Source organism: Neopsephotus bourkii, unplaced genomic scaffold (assembly GCF_033783945.1).
Source record: "Neopsephotus bourkii isolate Nb327-2 ecotype Australia unplaced genomic scaffold, CSIRO-AGI_Nbou_v1 NB_1615, whole genome shotgun sequence".
NCBI lineage: Eukaryota > Metazoa > Chordata > Aves > Psittaciformes > Psittacidae > Neopsephotus > Neopsephotus bourkii.
Genome location: NW_026902090.1, coordinates 6,431,407 through 6,451,141, shown reverse-complemented (window position 1 = coordinate 6,451,141; position 19,735 = coordinate 6,431,407). Strand labels below are relative to the sequence as shown.

Sequence of the window (19,735 nt, the reverse complement as noted above, 5' to 3'; positions counted from 1 at the left end):
AGTGGGTTGGGGACAAAACACTTTCCTGAAGTTTGGTCTCCTGCCCAAGTGGGCTGCTGATGTCTCCCACCACTGAAGGGAAGCATCCACAAAGGACGTTCAACTGAACCCAGCTCAGAAGAGGCATCTTTCTGACACTGAAATGGCAATTTAAAAGCTTGCAAAACGAATGCAGTGACTCAACTGGGTATAAGGGCTTGGTGTAAAGTTCAGAAATTGGCCTACGCATGCTAATTCCACTTTACGGCATGTGTGCGGGAAGGCTATTCCTGCTTTCTCAGTGGAACAAAGATATTAAATGACTCGCTCCAAGACGCTAGGCTAGCTGATGGCAGAGCTGGCAATAAAGAACAACAAAACAAACCCTAGCCCTTGTGTTTTAATCCAAACAGACCACGCCACACGAAACCAAGATTAGCACGGGCTCCCTAGCACCATTTAATGCCTACCACAGACTCATTGTCTTTGTGGCTCCCTGGCCAGCGCCAGCTCCGCACCACACCCTGTGGTTTCCCACTGACGCACGGGCATTCCTGCCGAACCACGGCTCTGCCACCCCATCCCGCCTGGCAGCCACACAGCCTGTGCCCGGCCAGCCCTCTGGCTTTGCTTGTTTGGGAGACCAAGAGAACTGGGAACCCAACACCACCATTCTGACAGCCTCCTCGAGAACCATAGCAGATTCCCTGTGTTTTCCTCTAGCCCTGTTTCATTCATTTACTTCTTCATTTCATTCTGTAAAGAGCCACAGCCAGTTTAACTGCTGGGCATCAACGGATATAACACCCTTTAGATACTGCCCCCTCAACCCTATCCTAGGGGAGTATCAGCAACAGCCCATCTGAAAATCTGCATCACCTAACAGAGGGAGAGTGTTGCCTGGCATCCCCATTGAATAATCATGTAATTCTGGTATCTCAATCAAATTGTGGTTCTCAAAATGAGGCTTTATCTCCATATCAAAGAAAAAAGGCAGCACAGACCCATACAAGAGTCCATTCACCCCTCCAGATGGGTACAGCTCTCCTGTCGACAGCACAACAGGAGGGAGAACACCTCACTTCAGTGACAGTATTTCAAATCAATCTAGAATACACAAATCCAATTTTAAAGGAGAATATCTATTTTACATCTAATACAGATGCAGAACCCACAACTTCAGATTAACAGCATCTTCCTAGTTTAGCTTAATCTGCTTTGAAAGTCACACACTCTGCACTAGGCAGACACTCTTATTCTCCAATAAAAGCATCCTCACACAGGAGCTAACGTGAAGTAGCTCCTCAAGAGTAATCCCATGGGTAGCCAAAGCATTGTTTCCCACAGACTGAAGCCTCTTGCTGTGCCTTCCCTCCCTAAAAGCCATAAAAAGTTGCTGATACTGAAGGGCTGCTTTGCTTCACCTCGTAGATTAGTGCTTCATTACACAGCTATTCACAGCCTCCCCAGAACAATGAGATGCCACCATGAATTGAACAGAATTTTACAGTCTGGATTTTTCTCCACTGAAGGCAACTTTTTAGTCTCTTGGAAGGGTTTATAAAATATCCTCTATGTTAAAATAAACAGAAGCAATCAGCGTTGTCTCCAAGCAGGATCTCCTCCGCACATCTCAAAAGGCTTTGCACGAAGTTTCCATCGCTCAACAAGGAGCATCTCATGAGGGCAACGCACTCCAGCTGATTGCACAACGACAGCAAGCGCCAGGAAAACTCCAAACCTAATCTGAGAGCTGACACTGACTCATTGTGTGGGCTTGGGCAAACCACTTAACCTCTCCGCATCTCAGCTTTTCTTGCCCATAAATGAGGGTAATAATACCGAGCTCCTTATTTCCCAAGGGACTGATAGGGAGCCTTGGGTTTGTATGGCACTTTGGAAACATGAAGTGCTACATAAGTGCTAAGTACCATTATCTAGAACTTCCACCGCCACCTCCACATGTGGGTGCAGCAGATGCTGGTGAGAAGTGGCCCACAGGGAATACTCCTGTGTACATGTTTACCCTGAGGTTTCACTGGGAAGATGTTCAAACAGCAAAAGGGAGATTTAAAGTCCTCTCCTTGCAGAATCAGGAGTGATTTCTGGTAAGGCATTTACCCAGCACAAGGGCAGCACAGAGCCATACAGGAGTCCATTCATCCCTCCAGATGGGTACACCTCTCCTGTCGACAGCACAGTGGGAGGGAGAGCACCTGACTTCAGTGACAGTATCTCAAATCTGTGGCAGTTCTCAATCACACCTCCAAACACCCAACCAGAAAAACAGGAGCGTTTTCCTCAGCCCTTCATGAACCGCCACCCCAGGCTGGGTCAATATGCACAGGAGAAGAATGGTAAGAAGTACCCAAACCCTTATACCACCCAGCACGTGCTCACTCCAGAAGGCAAGCAAGCAACACTGAACTCACCCTAAGCATGACTTAGCCTGTTTCTTGCTTTGCTAGCTACTTGACCTCCACAAGCTGGATTCAGGTCCTGCAAGGTGTAAGGACATGACAGCACATGACACCCAAGCTCCACGGGCTACTCCAGGCACATCCTAGAGCAAGGGTGGGTGAGAAAGTGAAGTAGATGCCCTGCTGCTTACACTTCACCAAAACCTTAACATAAGCAAATGTTAAAGATGCTGTTCATCCTAGACAGTTGAACATGCCTTGAAGGGTTATAGAACCACACGTATCTACAAAATCCATTTTCTCCTCAACATCCCTGCTCTTTCCTACCTACTGGTTCACCTAAATTAGAACACTAAATATTTGCTAATTGATAAAATCAAAGAATGGATTGGATCAGAAATTACCTTAAGCTCATATAGTTCCAACGCCCCTGCCATGGACCTGGACACCTTCCACTAGACCAGGTTGCTCAAAGCCCCATCTGGAAGATGTGGCCCTAGATACTACTTTGGGGAACTAAACAGATGCACAGATGGGCTGTGTGGCTGTACAGTGGACATCTCACAAACGTGTTCTGCAATGGCACTAAAGATAGTGTTGTTCCACCTGGGGCAGCCTCTTTAGGAGATGGGGAGTGGGGAGGAGCAGGGAAGCAGAGATCTCTCGTCAGCTATTATAATCAGTAATAAGTTCATGTTCAAATGCAAGTTGACTGTTATTCATCACTAGAAAGGGGTGGAAATTTCATAACAGCCCTAAGAAGATACTTCAAAACACTATTTTATTTCCTTCTGTGTTTATATAATGCACAAAACCAGTGCAACCTGAGCTACATTAGCATTACACTGTACTCTGTAACAAATAAGCGAAAACTCATGAACAGACAAATCTAACCGCTTTCTGTGACTACACCAGCAAATGAATTTGGTCATAAGGACACTTGCCAAGACAGTGAATTTAATGCAAGCGCTGGAGAATCTTCATGGAAAATAAACTTTTATTAATTAAAGAGTATCACTCGCCGCTCAATGCAGGGAACGGGAACACCTCGCATGTTCCCCATCTCTGCTCAGAGGAGCTCCAGCACCAACCAGCTCAGAAGAACTGCTGGTGGCTGATCTCCAAGGCAAAATGCTGAGACTAGAGCATAAGCAACAAACACACTTCCAAGAAAAATCACGATCTCTTCAGTGATCCTTAACTAACAGGAAGAGCAATTCATTTCACTGCACGAATGATTAATTATAAATTATTAAATCCAGCTCTACTCAGGATACCTACCCAGGGAGCCAACTGCTCTGACATGTCAACAACTTTTGTTTTCTAAATCTCTGAAACCAGTATCCATTCAAAACACATATGGAGCCAAATTTTTCCATGGATGATCTGGATAAACCCTCCCCACTCTAGTCTTTGGAGACAGCCTTTGTCAAAGAGGACACTGCAATTATTTTTACCCTCTTCCCTCTCTCCCGTCAGTGTAGAACACACAGGGAAGCATCTGGAGAGCAACAGCTTATGTTCCCCATCCTTATCACATAGCACCCGGTTAGGAGCGCACCTCCTAACCGGGAATATCTGGGGAGAAGCCTGCCCATGAACGCAAGCTTTGCTGCGTTTCAGCGTGCAGCATCCACAGAGGAGGCAATTTCCTGCCCGGCAGGAAGGCGGCGGAGAGCCCTCAGCATCTCCCAACCTCCTGCCTGCCAGCGAGCAGCAGGCAGGGACGGCTGCGTGCAGGCAGGGGATGGGGGGCAGGGGAAGGAGGAATCTGAAAGCAGGAGAAAGTGTGGGGCTGCGAACATGCATCCGAACACAAAGCAGCCGGAAGATGCATGGATATGAAAATGGGATACATTATTATTCCATAAATTAAGTTAAAGCAACCTCAGCACATCCCAGACCTTTAATACCGGGCTGCTGCGCACCAAGCGAGTTGGCTTCCAGCCTGAAAAATGTTTCAACTTCACTCAACTGAGGCAAGACCCACGTTTTATTAAAAAAGACTTATCTCCCTGTAAATAAACCTCAACAGCTTTTGCGCCCTGAAGAAGCAACTTGGGTTTGCAGTCTCACCCTCCTGCCACAGCAAAACACACAGTCAGAACCTGATGAGTAAAGAATTGCCAGTTACAGCTTTCTGAACCTTGCCCACGTTGGGCTGATATGCAACAGGTTCCAATGTTTGTTTTTATAGTAAATAAAGCAAAAGTAGGATGAGACAACGAAGCTCCTCGTCTCTCCCCTGCCTCCTTTGAAGATGCTTTTTGAAGACTTCAGCAGAATTGTCAAGCGGTTAATAAAATAAAGGGCATTCCCTATCTCACATTTCAGCCTCTTCCAAATCATCCAGACAGCCTTAAAATACCCAAGTTTGCCCGTCAGCCATTTAATGAAGAAATACTAATAAAAATTAATATGTAGCCCCCCACACGCATTTTTCCTTCTTCTTATGCATCTCCTGGTCTGCTGCATAATGTCATTTGTCCTGATAAAAAGCAAAAACCCAAACCCAAACCAAATTTTTCCAGGCAAGCAGCAAAACTTAAAACCAAATTAAAGAGGCATAAAGCCCAACTTGAACAGCAGACAAGTATGCAGAGAACAGCGTGACCTTTCCTTATCACCCACTGACATGCTTAATCATTTCCAAACAAGAAAAAATGCTCTTTTCTGCCACTTCTTCATTCTGCAAGCACCTCAGGCGCCTGCGTGGCCGATAAAGAGTTAAATCTCCCACTATCCCCTGCTGCCTGCGAAAAATCACTGAAACAATTGAGACATTGTCCAGTGAACAAGACTCCCAGGGACTGACATTTTTGTTTATGTCCCAGTTCTCAGCCTGTCAATTTTCACTCCCAACGCTAAAAGCCCAGCTTGCCCCAATACAGTCTGCCCTCGGCTGAAAAGGCTCCACTTCATTTATTTTATTAAAGCTATGGCGTGTTTATGATTCAGAGCTCTCCCCGTCTGAGGACCTGTTGGTCCCATCCCCCTTGCCTTTCCCGCTGCCCTGCAATAGCGACTTCCTAACTCCGAGGAGGCTTTGCAATGCCTTTCGCAGAGCCGCTGCCAGGAAAGTGACTGTGCTTAGGTTCAGCACCGATATTCACATTGTGCTGGGGTATGAAATGCGTATTGCTGTACTCTAGTCCCTTAAAATAGCCTTTGATTATTAACGGGGGTAGGGTTGAGGGGAAGGGAGTTGGATGCTAAGCCAGAGTGCCAGGAACTTCAAGAAGAAAATTAAGTAGAAAAAGAAAAAAACCCACATCCAACACCCAGCAGCAAACTAGAAAATACACGTAATGGAGTAAAACAAACATCTTGGAGCAAAGCAGTGTTGTCTCGGCTGCATTTCCTGCCTGCGTTTCCATAATGACCGGAGCGTCAGGCCCAAAATAAATCCCTTTCCTTCACCCCCGCTGTCCTCCCCCCCCTCCCATTCCCAGCACTTTTTTTCTGTTATGCTCTCAATACTTTATCTCCATGAAAAGCACACACAGCGGTCACCAGCGTTTCCTGTTTGCCGAGTGTGCTTTAACTATATCACACCCTCCGCCGCTGTGCTGGAATGCACAGCATATGGCATTGTGAAAGGCTTTACTGTCGAATAATGGCAGCAATGCAGTCCTGCTGGTTTATATCAAACCCTGTCACTCTCTTCACGGAGGTCCCTCTCGTGCTCTCCGAGAGGCGAGGTAAAACACACACATACACACACACTATTTTGAGTCTCACATAGGACACCAACAGAAGCCCAAATGGATCAAGCCTTGCAAACTCACGACAAGGAAGACTGCAACTTATGAAGCGGTGAGTTGCAGTCACTTGTGATTTGTTTTGAATCTTAGTCCCCAAAACATCCATAGGATCCTTTTACAGATAGACAATAGGGCTGCTAGAAATGCTTTAGTTCCTCACTGTGATTCCTACAGGCACAGCTACCATGGGCTGGAGAATGGCTATGTGCCCAAACCACTCTTTCTCCAGGTTGGCATGGCTGGCAGCCTGAGCAACCACTTGAGCTCCATCCCAGAGCACAGCTTCATCTTCCCCTACTCTCAAAATCCAGGACTCATACATTTGGTTATGTACGTATGGAACACATCCATGGGAAAGCCAAACATACACCACCACCACCACCTTTCACTTCAGGTCAAAGTTTCAAACCTGCATTTTCATTTAATTGCTTACAGGTTTATTTTTGTGGCTTTATTATTTTTTATTTTAAAGCAACTTTAAAAGAAGACTCACAAATAAATAAATAAAATAAAGTGCTGCTTCCAACTGCAGTCATGTTTAGCTAAGATGCTCACAAAGGTTATACTTCAAAGTGCTTTTGTGCAGATCTTGAAATGCCTTCCCATGCCCAGATGCATTCGGGCAGCAGACGCTGAAATGAGTAGCAATATTTTAAAGCCCATTGAAATGCATCCATCCACCCTCTCTTCATAAAAGGAAGCCTTACTTAACAGGCATTTATTATTGCTGAACTAAGGTTGAAAGTTCAGTGTCCTTATAGACCAAAATTATCAAGATTTCTGAGTTTGCAGCCCACGTTTAAGTCCTAATGAGCTATTGTACCACACTCACTGCTATTAACTCTTTGATGTCAGGAACCCATGTTTCTCTTTTAAACACCTCACAGATGTCCAAGGGAAAAAGTGCAGAGCTCACCTGTGCTGAGGACAGGTGAGCAACTGTAAGGTTTTTTTGCCTTTAGTTCCCCTCCAGCAAAATATGCAAAGACAACTACAGCATTAAATATTCATGTCAAAGACAGGCTAGCCTACCAGTTCGGACTGTGAACACGGAGTCAGGGGAGCTGTACATCGCTCCCAGCTTTGCCATGATCTGCTATGCAGAACACATTACCTTTCGGGGAAGGGGATGTGAGCATACGGTGCCCATCACACCATATGCATACAGCAGTCAAACCATTGTTGTGCCTTGCACTGAACAGCCCCATCTCCCCTGGATCCGAGCCATACAGGGCAGGGACAACTACCCACTTTTCTGAGGGTAGCTTGTCTATTAGATCCTCTGAAATACAGGTAACAATAAAGTGAAAATGAAATTATCTTTAACTGGTACCAAGTGCTTTGACCTGCTCATTGCACAACCATAGCAGTGAAATGTGATGTCCACTGGGACATACCACCATTAGGTTTGGATGATGCTTGGGAAGAGAAGGGTCCATAATTCTCCATCCCCAACTAAGGCATCCAATCCCAACCACCAGCAAATAGGAGCATGATGATGCCTTAACGCAAGAGTCATGAGCCCGGTTCAGTGCCCAGGCAAAGAGCAGCTGAGTCGGCCAGAAAGTGGACAAGGCGCCAGCATTTTGGCCATTCTCCTCTGCCAGCAGTGTTGGGGCTCATCTCTCACATTTTCTCACCATTTACTCATCCCACAGATACCTCAGCACAGCAATCTGAAGTGGCCAAACAATTGCCTACGCAGGAACACAGCTTAACAGGCCATCTACAATGTGAGTGGACATCCCTGGACGTGCTCTGGGCATGATGAGCCCAACAAGTTACTGCAGGGCAAGCTTCACCAAGGTTTACAGCACCTCTGCAACTGTTTGGCCACACACTCTGCTCTGGACATAGACACGAGCAAGTTCACCTTCAGTCCAAATGGCATCTGTTACCTCACGTTTACCCCTTGGGCAGCAATTGTGGAGCAACCAGCATGCCTTAGATTCACACCAGAGCTTATTCCAAGGTAACCCTTCCTGGCCATCAGAGCCCTTTAATGAAGAATAAGAAGCAGGTTACTTCATGTCCAGTAAACGACTTCCCTCCAAACAGCTCAGCATGCCTGAAAAGCACTGAGATGGGGAGTCAACGTGGAGCAGCTACAGCTTTAGCAATGCAAACCCTTGCTTGCTTCATATTAATTAACCATGTGGACATGCCCAACATGCAGCGACAGAAGTTCTGCCGTCAGGGAAAACTGTGCTACAGCCATTTGGGGTTTTCTAGTGGTGCTGCTTCCATTCAGCTGCTTGGCAGGAGAAGCATTCATGGCCATAAATGCACAGTAAGGAAGTCTGGAGGCTTTCAGGTCCTTTCACTCTGCTCTCCTCCGCAAAATACTATTTCCTTAATACAGGGCGTCACAACCCCAAAACACACAACATGGACATTACAGTGCTCTGCAGGCATACAACAGGGAAGAATTTTGTTGTTTTGCCTTTCCTCTCCCAGACATTATCCTTCCACCCAGGGGACAAGAGCATGGAGAGATTTTATGCATTTCCCAGTGGGCAGATGAGCAACAAGAGACCAAAACCTTCCTTCAGGGTTTCTCCTCCTATAGCCATGGCAAGAAATACATCATTGCAATGACAAGCTCCAGGGGAGAAGAGCTCAGAACACAATATTCCATCTCTCTCTCCATTCCTTTTCTCAGCACTTGCTAGCTGGGGACAGGCAGAAGCCACATCTCTCAGGAAGGGGCTTTATTTCACACAAATGCTTATTTCCATTGCCCCAACTCAGAAAAGTGACACCATACAAGACAATACTTAGAGCACATACTTAAATGAAGTCCTGAACATGGATGGACATCGGCTCACGTTTAATGATTTCTTGAATCAAGGCCTAAAAAGTAAAAAGGAAGGGGAAGGGGAAGCTAGTTTCCACAGTAATAGTAGTTGAGAAGTCTCTGAGTCCTGCCAACAGGAAAAAATGCGTGGCAGAGAACTGCTCGCCTCTCCTAGGAAACCAGCACAGACCCAACTCTTTCTGCAGGGTAGCAATGCAAGGCCCAGGGGCACCCTCAGGTCCTTAATTTGCACCCTTCCTCTTGTATATACACACATAAAGATTCAAACGATTGATGCCCAGGACCCACTACCAGCCTATCCCTCATTCCATATGTAGCAGTCCTATACAGTCAAGCCTGGCTTCAGAGCTTCTGCTTGCTGGGCTAGAGGAAGGACTGATTTAGCTGCCCAGTTCTGAGAGATGACACACAAGGTACATCTGACACAAAGACTCATGGATACACAGGGTCCTGACAGCACTTAAATAGCACCACAACTATCTTTCCTGTAAGGTCTGATATATGTTAGGATTGTATGTTTAGAAAAAGAAATTTTTGTTTGGTTTTCCTGTGGGGCTGCAGGTTTTTTGCATGCCTCTAGAATGCAGATGTGGAAATCATCAGTTTTTCAAAATCAACTTGGGAAAGTTACTTTACATCTATCTGGTCACCCTGGTGAAACAGAGGAGTGAGCAATGCATCTCCCTGTCGGGAAAGTGCTGAATGATTTTGCTTACTGGTATCTATCAGGGACAAAAGAAATGTCAAGGTAAGTTCCCCTGGAGCCAGCTTACTGTGTATTCAAAACCAAAGTCTGTTTGACAAGAATTTCTAGCTTTGTTTTGTAAAATTAGGCACAGAACATTGCTCAGAGAGAGATTAGGGGTGCAACATTGCTTAGGAAGGCATCACTCCTTGTTATCTGCAACATCTCTAACTCTCTAAAGGCTTTCCAAAATGGGTCTGCCCCTTGCCAAATAGCTCTATATAGGACGGAGAAGAAAGCATCCTTCCTTCTCTTTACACAATGGCTTACTGAGAAGCTCCAGTTTCTTCCATAGGAGAGAGTACAGATGTCTATATTGTCCAGAAAGTTAAGTATCCCACGAATAATCTAATCCCAAACCACATGAACTGGTGAGAAGAGCAGTAATTCTGGGTTTGAGCAATTTCGCAAGCAAACAGTCCTGAGCCCAGCAATGCCAGCTTCCTTCCTTTCTTTTTAATGATAAATATGTGCTGTTTTCTTTACTACAGCACCTGGACACAGTATACAGACCTTGTTTAGACAGAAAATAGGAGGTTCCTATTCAAATGGGCTTGTCTGCACTGGGAAGTTTTTATGCGAGGGCTCAAGTGTGAATTGAAAAATGCAGAACAACTATTTCGAATTATCTCTCCGTGTGGACACTGTTATTCAGCACTAAGAGTTTCTTTGTGAGATTTAGCTTAATCCGTTTCCAAAGCAGATTAAGCTAAACCACACAAAGGACCTCTTACTGCTGAATAAGAGTGGCTGCATGGAGAGATAATGAGGAATAGTTATTCTGAGACAGCTACTTCGACTGCATATTTGGGTTTTGCTGCTCTGCATCAACAAGCCCAAAGCCATACTGGAAAGGGAAGGCTGGTTCTAGAAATTTGGGAACAAACAGTGCTGGGGCTGGACCACACCATTAAACCTTCTGCTCTACACATGATGGCTGTTCCTGCTCCAGTCAGCATGGGCTCTGGCTCCAAAAGAGGCTGCATTATTCAATACCTGCTTCTCTCAGCTCCAGATTGAATCCAGACACAAACTTCATCTGCAGACAGGGTGCACAGGGAGAAGGACCTGTGGCGAGCGGCCCTGCCAAGTCTGCCACCCTCGGTACACATCATCTTTGATCTGACAGGCTCACCCATCTGGCTCTCCAGCATCACCCGGCGCTGCTGCGGCTCTTTGCCCACTGCCAAGGCCGAGCTGCCACGCACGGCTGCTGCTCTGCAGTCCTCGTGCATGCTCCGGGCTTTGGGGATGGACCGTCTGCACTCTCTCCATCCCTCTTGGCACAACAGCCCTGCTGAAGAAGAACTGATAGCTCACCATTATTTCATTTTAGGCCCATGCAAGTCCCTAGAAGTTAATCTAATATGCATGCTCCAGCGTAACATAAACTGCCACGTGATTGAATCCAAACACAGCTTGGGCTCCTCTGTGCAAAAACACTTCCTCCTAAACCATCTTCCCAGTGTAGGTTTCTACCTTGAAGTGATGCTTTCTGCAGCTTTACTGTGTCCTGAACTAGTCAGGAAGGGACAGAATTTAGGGACTCATATTTGCATCACATTTGGGACATAGCAGGTATTTGATAAACAAAAGATACAAGATGCAGTAGATGTACCTCCTGAAGTTCACTACCCTGGAGGCAGCATAGTTACGTCTTTCTTAAGGATCTCTGATGAGCAAGCTTTTGGCTTGCTTCCTCCTCACCCAGAAGGTTCCAATACTCAGATATGTCAGAGAGATAGTCCAGATATATTTTGGTGTGCCTCAACAAACCAAAATGACAAATCTCAGTGCTCCAGCTCAGGCATAGAAGCTGCAGCACAGCCCCCGCAGGAAATCAGAACTGGTGCTGGTCACTGCAGAATCCTGGGCTATAAACCTGCTGTTTCAGGAGGAGCTGCTAAGCTGTCCCTAATAATGTCAGACAAGCCTGGGAACACTGCAGCCACTTCAAGGTAAGCCACCCCAGCACCCATGAGCCAGCGCCTTTGCCGGCATCAAGGATCAGGTTCTCTCAAGTCCAAGTGCATGATTCACTAGAAACAGATGCTCAGCAGATTGCACCAAGCAGATCGTAACACCCCTACATAGCTGCCTTCTCCTGGAGCAATACTTAGGATTGCCAGCCCCTACAATCCTATAGGCAGTCTAGCAGTGCTTTCTATTTTTCTTAAAGCACGGTAGCCTTGAAGTCATGTGCTTAGAGAACCTCGCCTTACAGCACACAGCAAGCTCCTGAACTGCTGTAGAGAAAAGTTTGAGAACGAGCAGAGTATACCCTGCAGGCTCAGGAACAAGAGAACAAATAAAGAGAATACAAAATGTATTATTTAAGAAACAGAAAACAAACAAGAACACCACACACAAAAAAATCCCCGCCAATCCTCATGATCTTTTGAGGCCTGACTCATGATCCTAGAACAATTGGGGTTGGCAGTACTATACATCTCACAGCATTTATTCACAGCTGAAATACCCCAACATCCAAATACTTCAGAGTTCTTGGAGCTACTCACAGATCTCCTGACTACAGCCAAGCGTGACAATTCATCCCAGCTGCCAATCCAGCCCCAAGGTATCTTCTGAAGGTGCTTTAGTGCTGACTTATGTTTGCAGAAGCATTAAATTCCTGCTCACTTCACAGGAAGAGGTACAAGCTTGCACATTTCCTCTGTCTTGGCGTTAAAGCATAGGGACTACCTCCAGTACCTAAATCAGGAGTGGAGGAGCGACGTCGTGCCATGGAGTAAACACAAAAGCACAAAGCAGCCCCCTAGAAGTCTGAACTATTTTGCAAACACATCACATTGCCAAGTGAATTACTTTTAAGGAGCCCACATTTCTTCCGTGCTCTACACAAACCAAGCGCTAGGTTTCCCATTCATATTTAGTGGGTACTGGATATAATGTGTGTGTTTTATAGGAATCTATCCAAAACAATTATATTGGGCTGCTGGTAGGCAAATTCTATACTTAGCCCTAAACATTCAGGTTGGAACAGGTATTTTTTTAAACACAACCCATCCCAGTGAAAAATCAAAAGGAATTAGTGGTGAAAGATTTAGCCACAAAATTCTCAGCAAGTTTAATTTGTTCTGTGGCTTAATTCCATGCAGCTCTGAAAATTCAGGACAAGATGCTTGCACACTTTGGCCATGCATTAATGAAATATTTTGTTTACTTTGCAACTGCCAAAGCAATTAGCCAAATAAAGTATAGAGCATTTAAAAGGAGAGAGTCACTGAAGGAGATTTCCAGTTAAGTCTGCATGGATATTTCTGCAGTGTGAGTCTCAAGGATTTGAATGTTGGGTCCATGCACCAAGGTGCATGACCTACATGCCAGCAGGGACTGTTAAGACACAGTCCTCTCCCTCCCCATGCGTGTGTCCCTCTTAATGCCAGGCGTTGACATGAATGATACCCAACTCCTTACTCCCAAAACACCACTATGTTCCTGCAACTCAACACAGTCTTCCTACTCAAAGGATCTCCCTGCAGATCTCCAGGGAACAGGGTGTTCCATCATGGGCACACACAGCCTGAAATCCAAGAACATCTTGAGGTTACTGCAGAGGAAGAACAGCCTCTCTGCAACAAAATATTTAAGACAAACAAAGCAAGAGCTTGAAAAACCCTCTTGGGGCACTGCAAGTGGAATCACAGAATCAATCACAGAATGGTTTGGGTTGGAGAGGACCTTAAGACCATCTAGTTTCAACCCCCCTGCCATGGGCAAGGCCACCTCACACTAAATCACGTCACCCAAGACTCTGTCCAACCTGGCCTTGAACACCACCAGTTGCAAGATTATGCTTCCAGATGGCTTCTCCATACATTCAGGACCGAGCATGATGTACCCCACTTCTGGCCTGTTTGAAGGGACACTGTTAATGACTTTTAAAATCTAGCTAAGATAACCTTAGTATTTGTAGGGATCTCTCTCTACTTTCAAAGTGTATAAGCGCAAACCACATAAGACAAAGACACTGGGGACTAGGCAGGACAGACTGCACAGCTTCAACTCTAGCCACTCCAGGAAACAACTCCTGATCCCTCCAAGCCACCCTGCGGTCCCAGACACCCGCTGTCCACGCACAGAGAGAGGCTGAGAACAGAGAGTATGTTTCAGATAGATTTGCCTTCAGTTTTGCATGTCATATTATGTTTTGAAAACACATTTTTGCCTCCTTAAGCAAAAAAAATTAGCTACACTACTGCACAGTGATTCTTTGTTCTTGGGGATTCAGTCTACTTTATGGCTGTGTTCATTACATATTAGAAAACCCAGGCCAAACAGCACTAGAAGTCCTCCCCCCAAGGTAACATTTACACTGACTTCAAAAAGCCTCCCTGCAGAAGAGAATGAGGGATTTTTTTAAACCTTTAACTATTCTGTGAGAAATATACTGTACCAAACCACCACCATTTTGGGTTCTGAATGGTTTTGCCCTGTGCAAAGGAAGCTAAAAGCAAGTCTCTGGACAGCTGAGACAGCAGGAGGCAGGATCCTGGGACCAGTCTTTCACCTATACTCCTGCCCAAAACAGGCTATGGCTTAGTCAGAGTATTTACTTTGCAGAACAGGGAAGAACAGAACTAGTTTTCTTCTCCTTAAGGTAGCAGGAAGGCATGCACAGATATAAAAGGAATGATGGAGCTGAAGTGAGCAGATTCTGGAGGTTCTTGCACACACATACCATACTCATTTTCAATTGCCTGTCCACACCATAACAGAGAGTTTCCATGCGAGAATCCCACTCCTAAGGCACCTAGATCTCATCCCTACCACCACCATGTGTGGGGCAGATCAGCTGCATGCTGAACAGGGATTTCAGGACAACTAGCAGCCTATCTGCTCAGAGGAGTGCATAAATCACCCAAGCTGGAGTCTGCTTTACACCCAAAAACTTCCTGCTAAAGCTGTTATAAAAAAGTCTTAATTTCAATAAAATCAAAGGTCAGAGAAAAAAAAGAGAAGAAATAACCATAAAAATCCTAAAAAAAAAAAAATCTCAGTCTCTTAACAGTGCTATCTGCAGGCTGAATTCAGAATTTTGACCTAGCAAGCTTAATAGCATGCTATTAAAACAATTTTTTCCCCTAGTTTTCTTTCACCTTTGGACACAGATAAGCAGCATGACTGTGCCAGAGCAAGATGCAAGAGACTTACAAGACGTGTGAAGCACCTAAATGCAAATAAATGCACTGGTCTCAAATGGAGCCTCATGCTGTACCTTCCTCAAGACATGCTGAACATAATTTCAGTTTAATATTCTGTTTCTCATTATGGGCCTTGGAGACTCTCTCAAGCACCATGAAAAGCAGAATTAACCCAGCCCTCAGCACTGGGGGCAATCCAGCCAAATTATTCATGCTGGTCTTTTGCTTCGATTTTTGTAGTCTTAACTTAATGTTCCTAAAACAAATCTGAAAGGAGAGCGGCTGACAACCAGTACAGACTTTACTTAAGGCATTACAGCCAGCCATGTTCTGCAGCCTTGAGTCATTAAGCTAAGAACTCGCACTGAAGCCAAGGGGGATTTCATTGGTGCTGGGTGTAAAGGCTGCAGCCCCGACATGGAGCTCATGGTAGTCACAGGCAAGCACTGAGAAGGAAGAATGTTAGAAGAGAAAAAAGAACAGAACAAGGAGGGGAGTAGAGTGGGGGAAAGAAGGAAGGAGGGGAAGGAAGACACACACACCACCACCACCCTTTTCTCTTTGCGATTTAGCTGCAAAGATTAGCTCAAATCCTGATTTTGGAGATGGGGAAAAGATAAGAAATCATTTGCAGGTGTTAGCATTTTCCTACACATCTTCAGGGCAGCGCAACTCATTTCAAGCTGAAAAACTGGCATAGGTACACTTGGCGGGTAGACAAGACACAGCAACGTGGGTGGAGAACCAGTTTCTACCCCTCAACGCTGCGCTCGCACGGAAACATTGGCATGTTCATGGAATACCCCTCACTGCTCCATAAAGAGATTAATTACATTTCCATGTATTCAGAAACGGGTGTAGAGCCTCATGCAAGAGCAGCCGGGTCCCAGGTGCTGCGGGCAGGCAGAGCAGTGACACCAGAGAAGCCTGACGCATCCCAGGCCAATTGGCATCTGCAGCCACATCATCCTCCCCTGAATGCCATTACCTGCTCTAACTTTGTTTACCAAGAAATAAGACCATTTTTACTCCACAGAATTAATGTGGCCTGGGGCAGATGCCAGGAAAAAAGGGTGGAAAAAGCTGCCCCTTATTTACTTATTTTAACAGAACAAGACAAAACACTTTGCTGCTAGAAATAAACATTAAACCTGCAGAAGCACCACCCCCCTTCCCAAAACCCCCCCCTGCTCCCTCCCTTACTGCCTCCTCCGCCTCCTCTCCCTCCAATATTGTAAGTAGCACAAAAGATCACATTACAAATGCCAGCTGTGGCTCTTTTGGAAGGTGGCCTCCATCTCGGAGGTAGTATATGTTCCTCACGGCCTAAGTGGTTGCTATGGTAAATATGCTTTTTATTGAACAGCAGAGCAAAACAGCTTTTAAAGAGACCCATAAGAACCCCATAAATGGTCAAAATACAAGGCAGATCAACCTCAGCCTCCCTGGAAACAGGTTTCTCCATTTTCCAAAATGATTGTGGTTTTTGAACTCTTTTTTTGTGTGTATTTGTGTTGTCCATTCATCTCCACCTCACCCACACCCAAGTGGAAGGGATGGGATCCCAACCAGCCCCCTGCACCATGGGCTGCTTTGGCTCTTGAAGACTCTCCTGCATAGCAGGAAGCTTTAGGGACAGCAGATGCTCAGCACTGAAGCACGGGTGATCCCCAGCAAAGCTACCCACCAAGCTCAGCCTGCTCTCCCAGGCTGCAACCAGCCATGACAAGCCTCCTACTACCTCCCCATCGTCTCCTACAAGCCTGACATCATTCCACCCTGGCAGCCCCAGGAATGCTCCCATCCTGTGTGCTGGTCCTCCAGCAAAACAGTGAAAAAAAAATCATTAAAATGAGAAAGTTACTTTAGTTCATTTCTTATTACAGCACATTTTGATGGCTGTAGAGGTCTAAATAACCAGACAAACATATTTTTCCTGATCTCCCCCTCCAGTGATGGCCCAAGTGGCCTTTCCAAGGAAGGAAAAGCAAAGTCACTGCGAGAAAGTGAGGCAACCAGCAACAACTAGGCAAATACCAGTCTTGTTCCCATTGCTCTCTGCCGCACTGAGGCATGGTTTAGAAGCTGTGGACTCTAAAGCATAGGAAATCGATTTTCTTTTTAAGCAAAAGGCACCCATAGCAATGGGCTGACAATTCTCAAGTTAAAGAGACAACAATGGAAAAAGAAGCTTCTCAAAACTGTTGAGTATGGTCTGAGATTTCAAACAGAACAAACACGTGTCTTGGATGATCTACCAGCTACAGCAGCTTTAGACTGTATAGTAAAAGATAAAGAATGAGCAACGTTTCTTTTTCCTGGGATTCACCTTATCAACCAATGGTTATAAAAATGTTTTTAAAAAAATCATGTAAAACTTGGAGAGAAAGTATTTCAGAAGAAATATTCTAACCCATAATGTGCCACCTTCTCCAGCAGTAAAGTTCCCAGATGAACACTCGGAGTGAAGATGCTCCTTAACATCAGACGGCACTGACACCAGCTATATAGGTGAGCATGGGCCAATGCATACCACCCCTCTTGTATAACACCATATGAACAAACAGCTTCCTTTTAGAACTTTAGGGAATAAAGCAAGTAAAATATACCCCCCCCCAAGTCCCTCTCATGCAAATTTGTGTTGATATTTCAAACTCAACATTATTTTTTACAATAGAAGCAAATTTAACCAAAAACTGAAAAATTAAGCAGTTAATAAAGCTATTTTTTTGCAATGCTACTCATTATAAAGAGAATTTATTTTGCAGGTGAGTAGTAAGCATTTGAATCACACTTTGTTCATGGGAAGTCATCACAGCACAAAGCAACGTGCTCTGCTGAGCTTGGTTCTGCTGAGCCTGCACCCAGGTAAAATGCTACCCAACTCTCACAAGCTTACTTTCAAGATTTTGCAGCAAGACAAGATTTTCCTTAGTAAAGGCCATAGAACAGGCTTGGAGTTTATTCTTTTCTTAATGCTTTCCAAAGTGTCTCTTCATTCTCTTCAGTTCAACACTGTCTGATGTGTAAACCAGCCCCGCTGGACTTCACTGCCACTAGTTAATTCTGCAGTGTGCAAATTCAGAGCGTTTTCAACTCTGCTCTCCTATGAGGCACATGACTGGTAATTTCATGAACAGCCCAGCAATAGCAAACGCATTCCCTCCTTTTACCACAGGCTCATAAGGGGCTTTATTTGAAGTATTTCTCTTTTAGTTTGCATAAAAGAAAACTGATGACAACCAATGCCATTAATGTCAAATGTCAAAATGTTTTTATAAATAAAGGAAGAACATCTTTCTGCATTTACTTACAACAATGTGTGCTGGAGATGGAGACCTAGCATCCTTGAGGGCTTGTCTACTCTGAAGGCTCCCTGCCTGAACATCAAGCAGTGGCCATTTCATCTGCAGATACTGGATGGAGGAAACAAAAATGGGAAAAGAAAAATGAGTTCAGAAAAGAAAGGCAAAAAAAAAATAATAATAAAATAAATCTTAGGTAATATGGTTAAAAGATATAAATTAAAACTAATGCATAAAACTGAAACAAAACTTAAGACGACTTTGCATGTTTGCAGACAAAAACCTGTGCAGAACACTTCACAATTTCATACCGCTGCATTACAGTCCAGGAATAAGAAAATAGAGCAGATTGCAAAGACAATATTACCCTGATTTTACTAATCATAGAAAATCTAGAAGCAGACTAAAACCCACACAGAAACAAAATACCAAAACCATGAAGAGGATGGGACAAGGGAGGGGAAGGTGGATTATTGGTCTCAGGAGAGAGAATACAAGTATCATGGGTTAAGAATATGATCTCATTATTTAATGGGTCATCTGTCAGCCTTCTTTCAACAAATGCACGATGTCAACTCCTCAGGCTTCCCAGCACTTTAGAAACCCTAAAGGCAGAGGTCTACCCCAGAAGGACCCAGCACTGCTGGGTCTTCACACCTATTTTCTCTACTTTTCACAGTTTCTGGAAGTCACCATGCATTATTTGCCTCTTGCTTATCTTCTGTCAGACAACCCTTAAGGGACTTCAGAGTGTAACTTATTCAATTACAAGGCCAAATTTGATAAGCTCTTTCATTGATGATGTCCAAGACAGTACAGCCTGGTACACTCAGGCGCAACTGTGCCAGCCAGGCACTCATGGATAGACACAACTTCTTCACGTCACTGTCATCAGCAGATAGGCTGAATACACACAGGCTGCAAGTCCGCAGCACAAGGGGGTGTTGATTCAGGAGCAAAAGAAAAGCTTAACTGCACTTGAAGAAGAAGCAGAACATTCCCATATATTTAACCACCATCAAGTATCCAGTAAAACCTCTACTCTCAGGTATGCATATCCTCTCACTAAACTCACTGGTAGAGCCACTGCAACCCAGCCAGGTCACCAAGCAGAGCCCAAAGCTTCCACCCTTCCACCAAATAGGTAAAGTCTTGAGCTGGTACCCATATTGCTGCATCAGAAGTGCTTGATTCTGACCAAGAGCAGCCCCACAGAGAAACCAGTTAGTCCAAACAGACTTCTGCACAGTACACCTAAATATAACTTCAGACCAAGCTTTTCTCTCTGCACGGTACTTCACTGTGCCAGTTCAGCATAGTGTGAATATGTGATGTCTGAAAGGCCTGTATTGTGCTGGAAGAAGTATGTATTGCCACATACCTTCAGCCCCCTCCCAGCAGCTGTACACATAGATCAGGCCACTGCTGTTAAGTAGATCCTGTTTAAGCACCAGACTCTGGTTAATCTAACAGATCTACTCCTAAACAACAGCTACATAGTTATGGTTACCCATTCCTCCTGGCTTTTATTTATTTTTA

The 19,735-nt window shown here is 44.9% G+C and overlaps 1 protein-coding gene across 39 annotated transcripts in view; it reads right to left on the bottom strand.

Moving 5' to 3' along the window:
- Window positions 1-19,735, bottom strand: part of TCF7L2 (transcription factor 7 like 2) — a 178,488-nt gene that overhangs the window by 96,622 nt on the left and 62,131 nt on the right. For 35 of the 39 annotated variants that reach the window (XR_009728353.1, XR_009728354.1, XM_061372705.1 and 32 more), the window contains one exon: window positions 18,206-18,307. The exons of the other annotated variants lie outside the window; for them this stretch is intronic. Coding sequence is in view for 33 of the 35 variants with exons in the window: in XM_061372705.1 (XP_061228689.1) it covers window positions 18,206-18,307 (102 nt within the window). In the remaining 2 variants the exon portion in view is untranslated. The remainder of the gene's footprint in view (window positions 1-18,205; window positions 18,308-19,735) is intronic. 39 annotated transcript variants of the gene reach the window in all.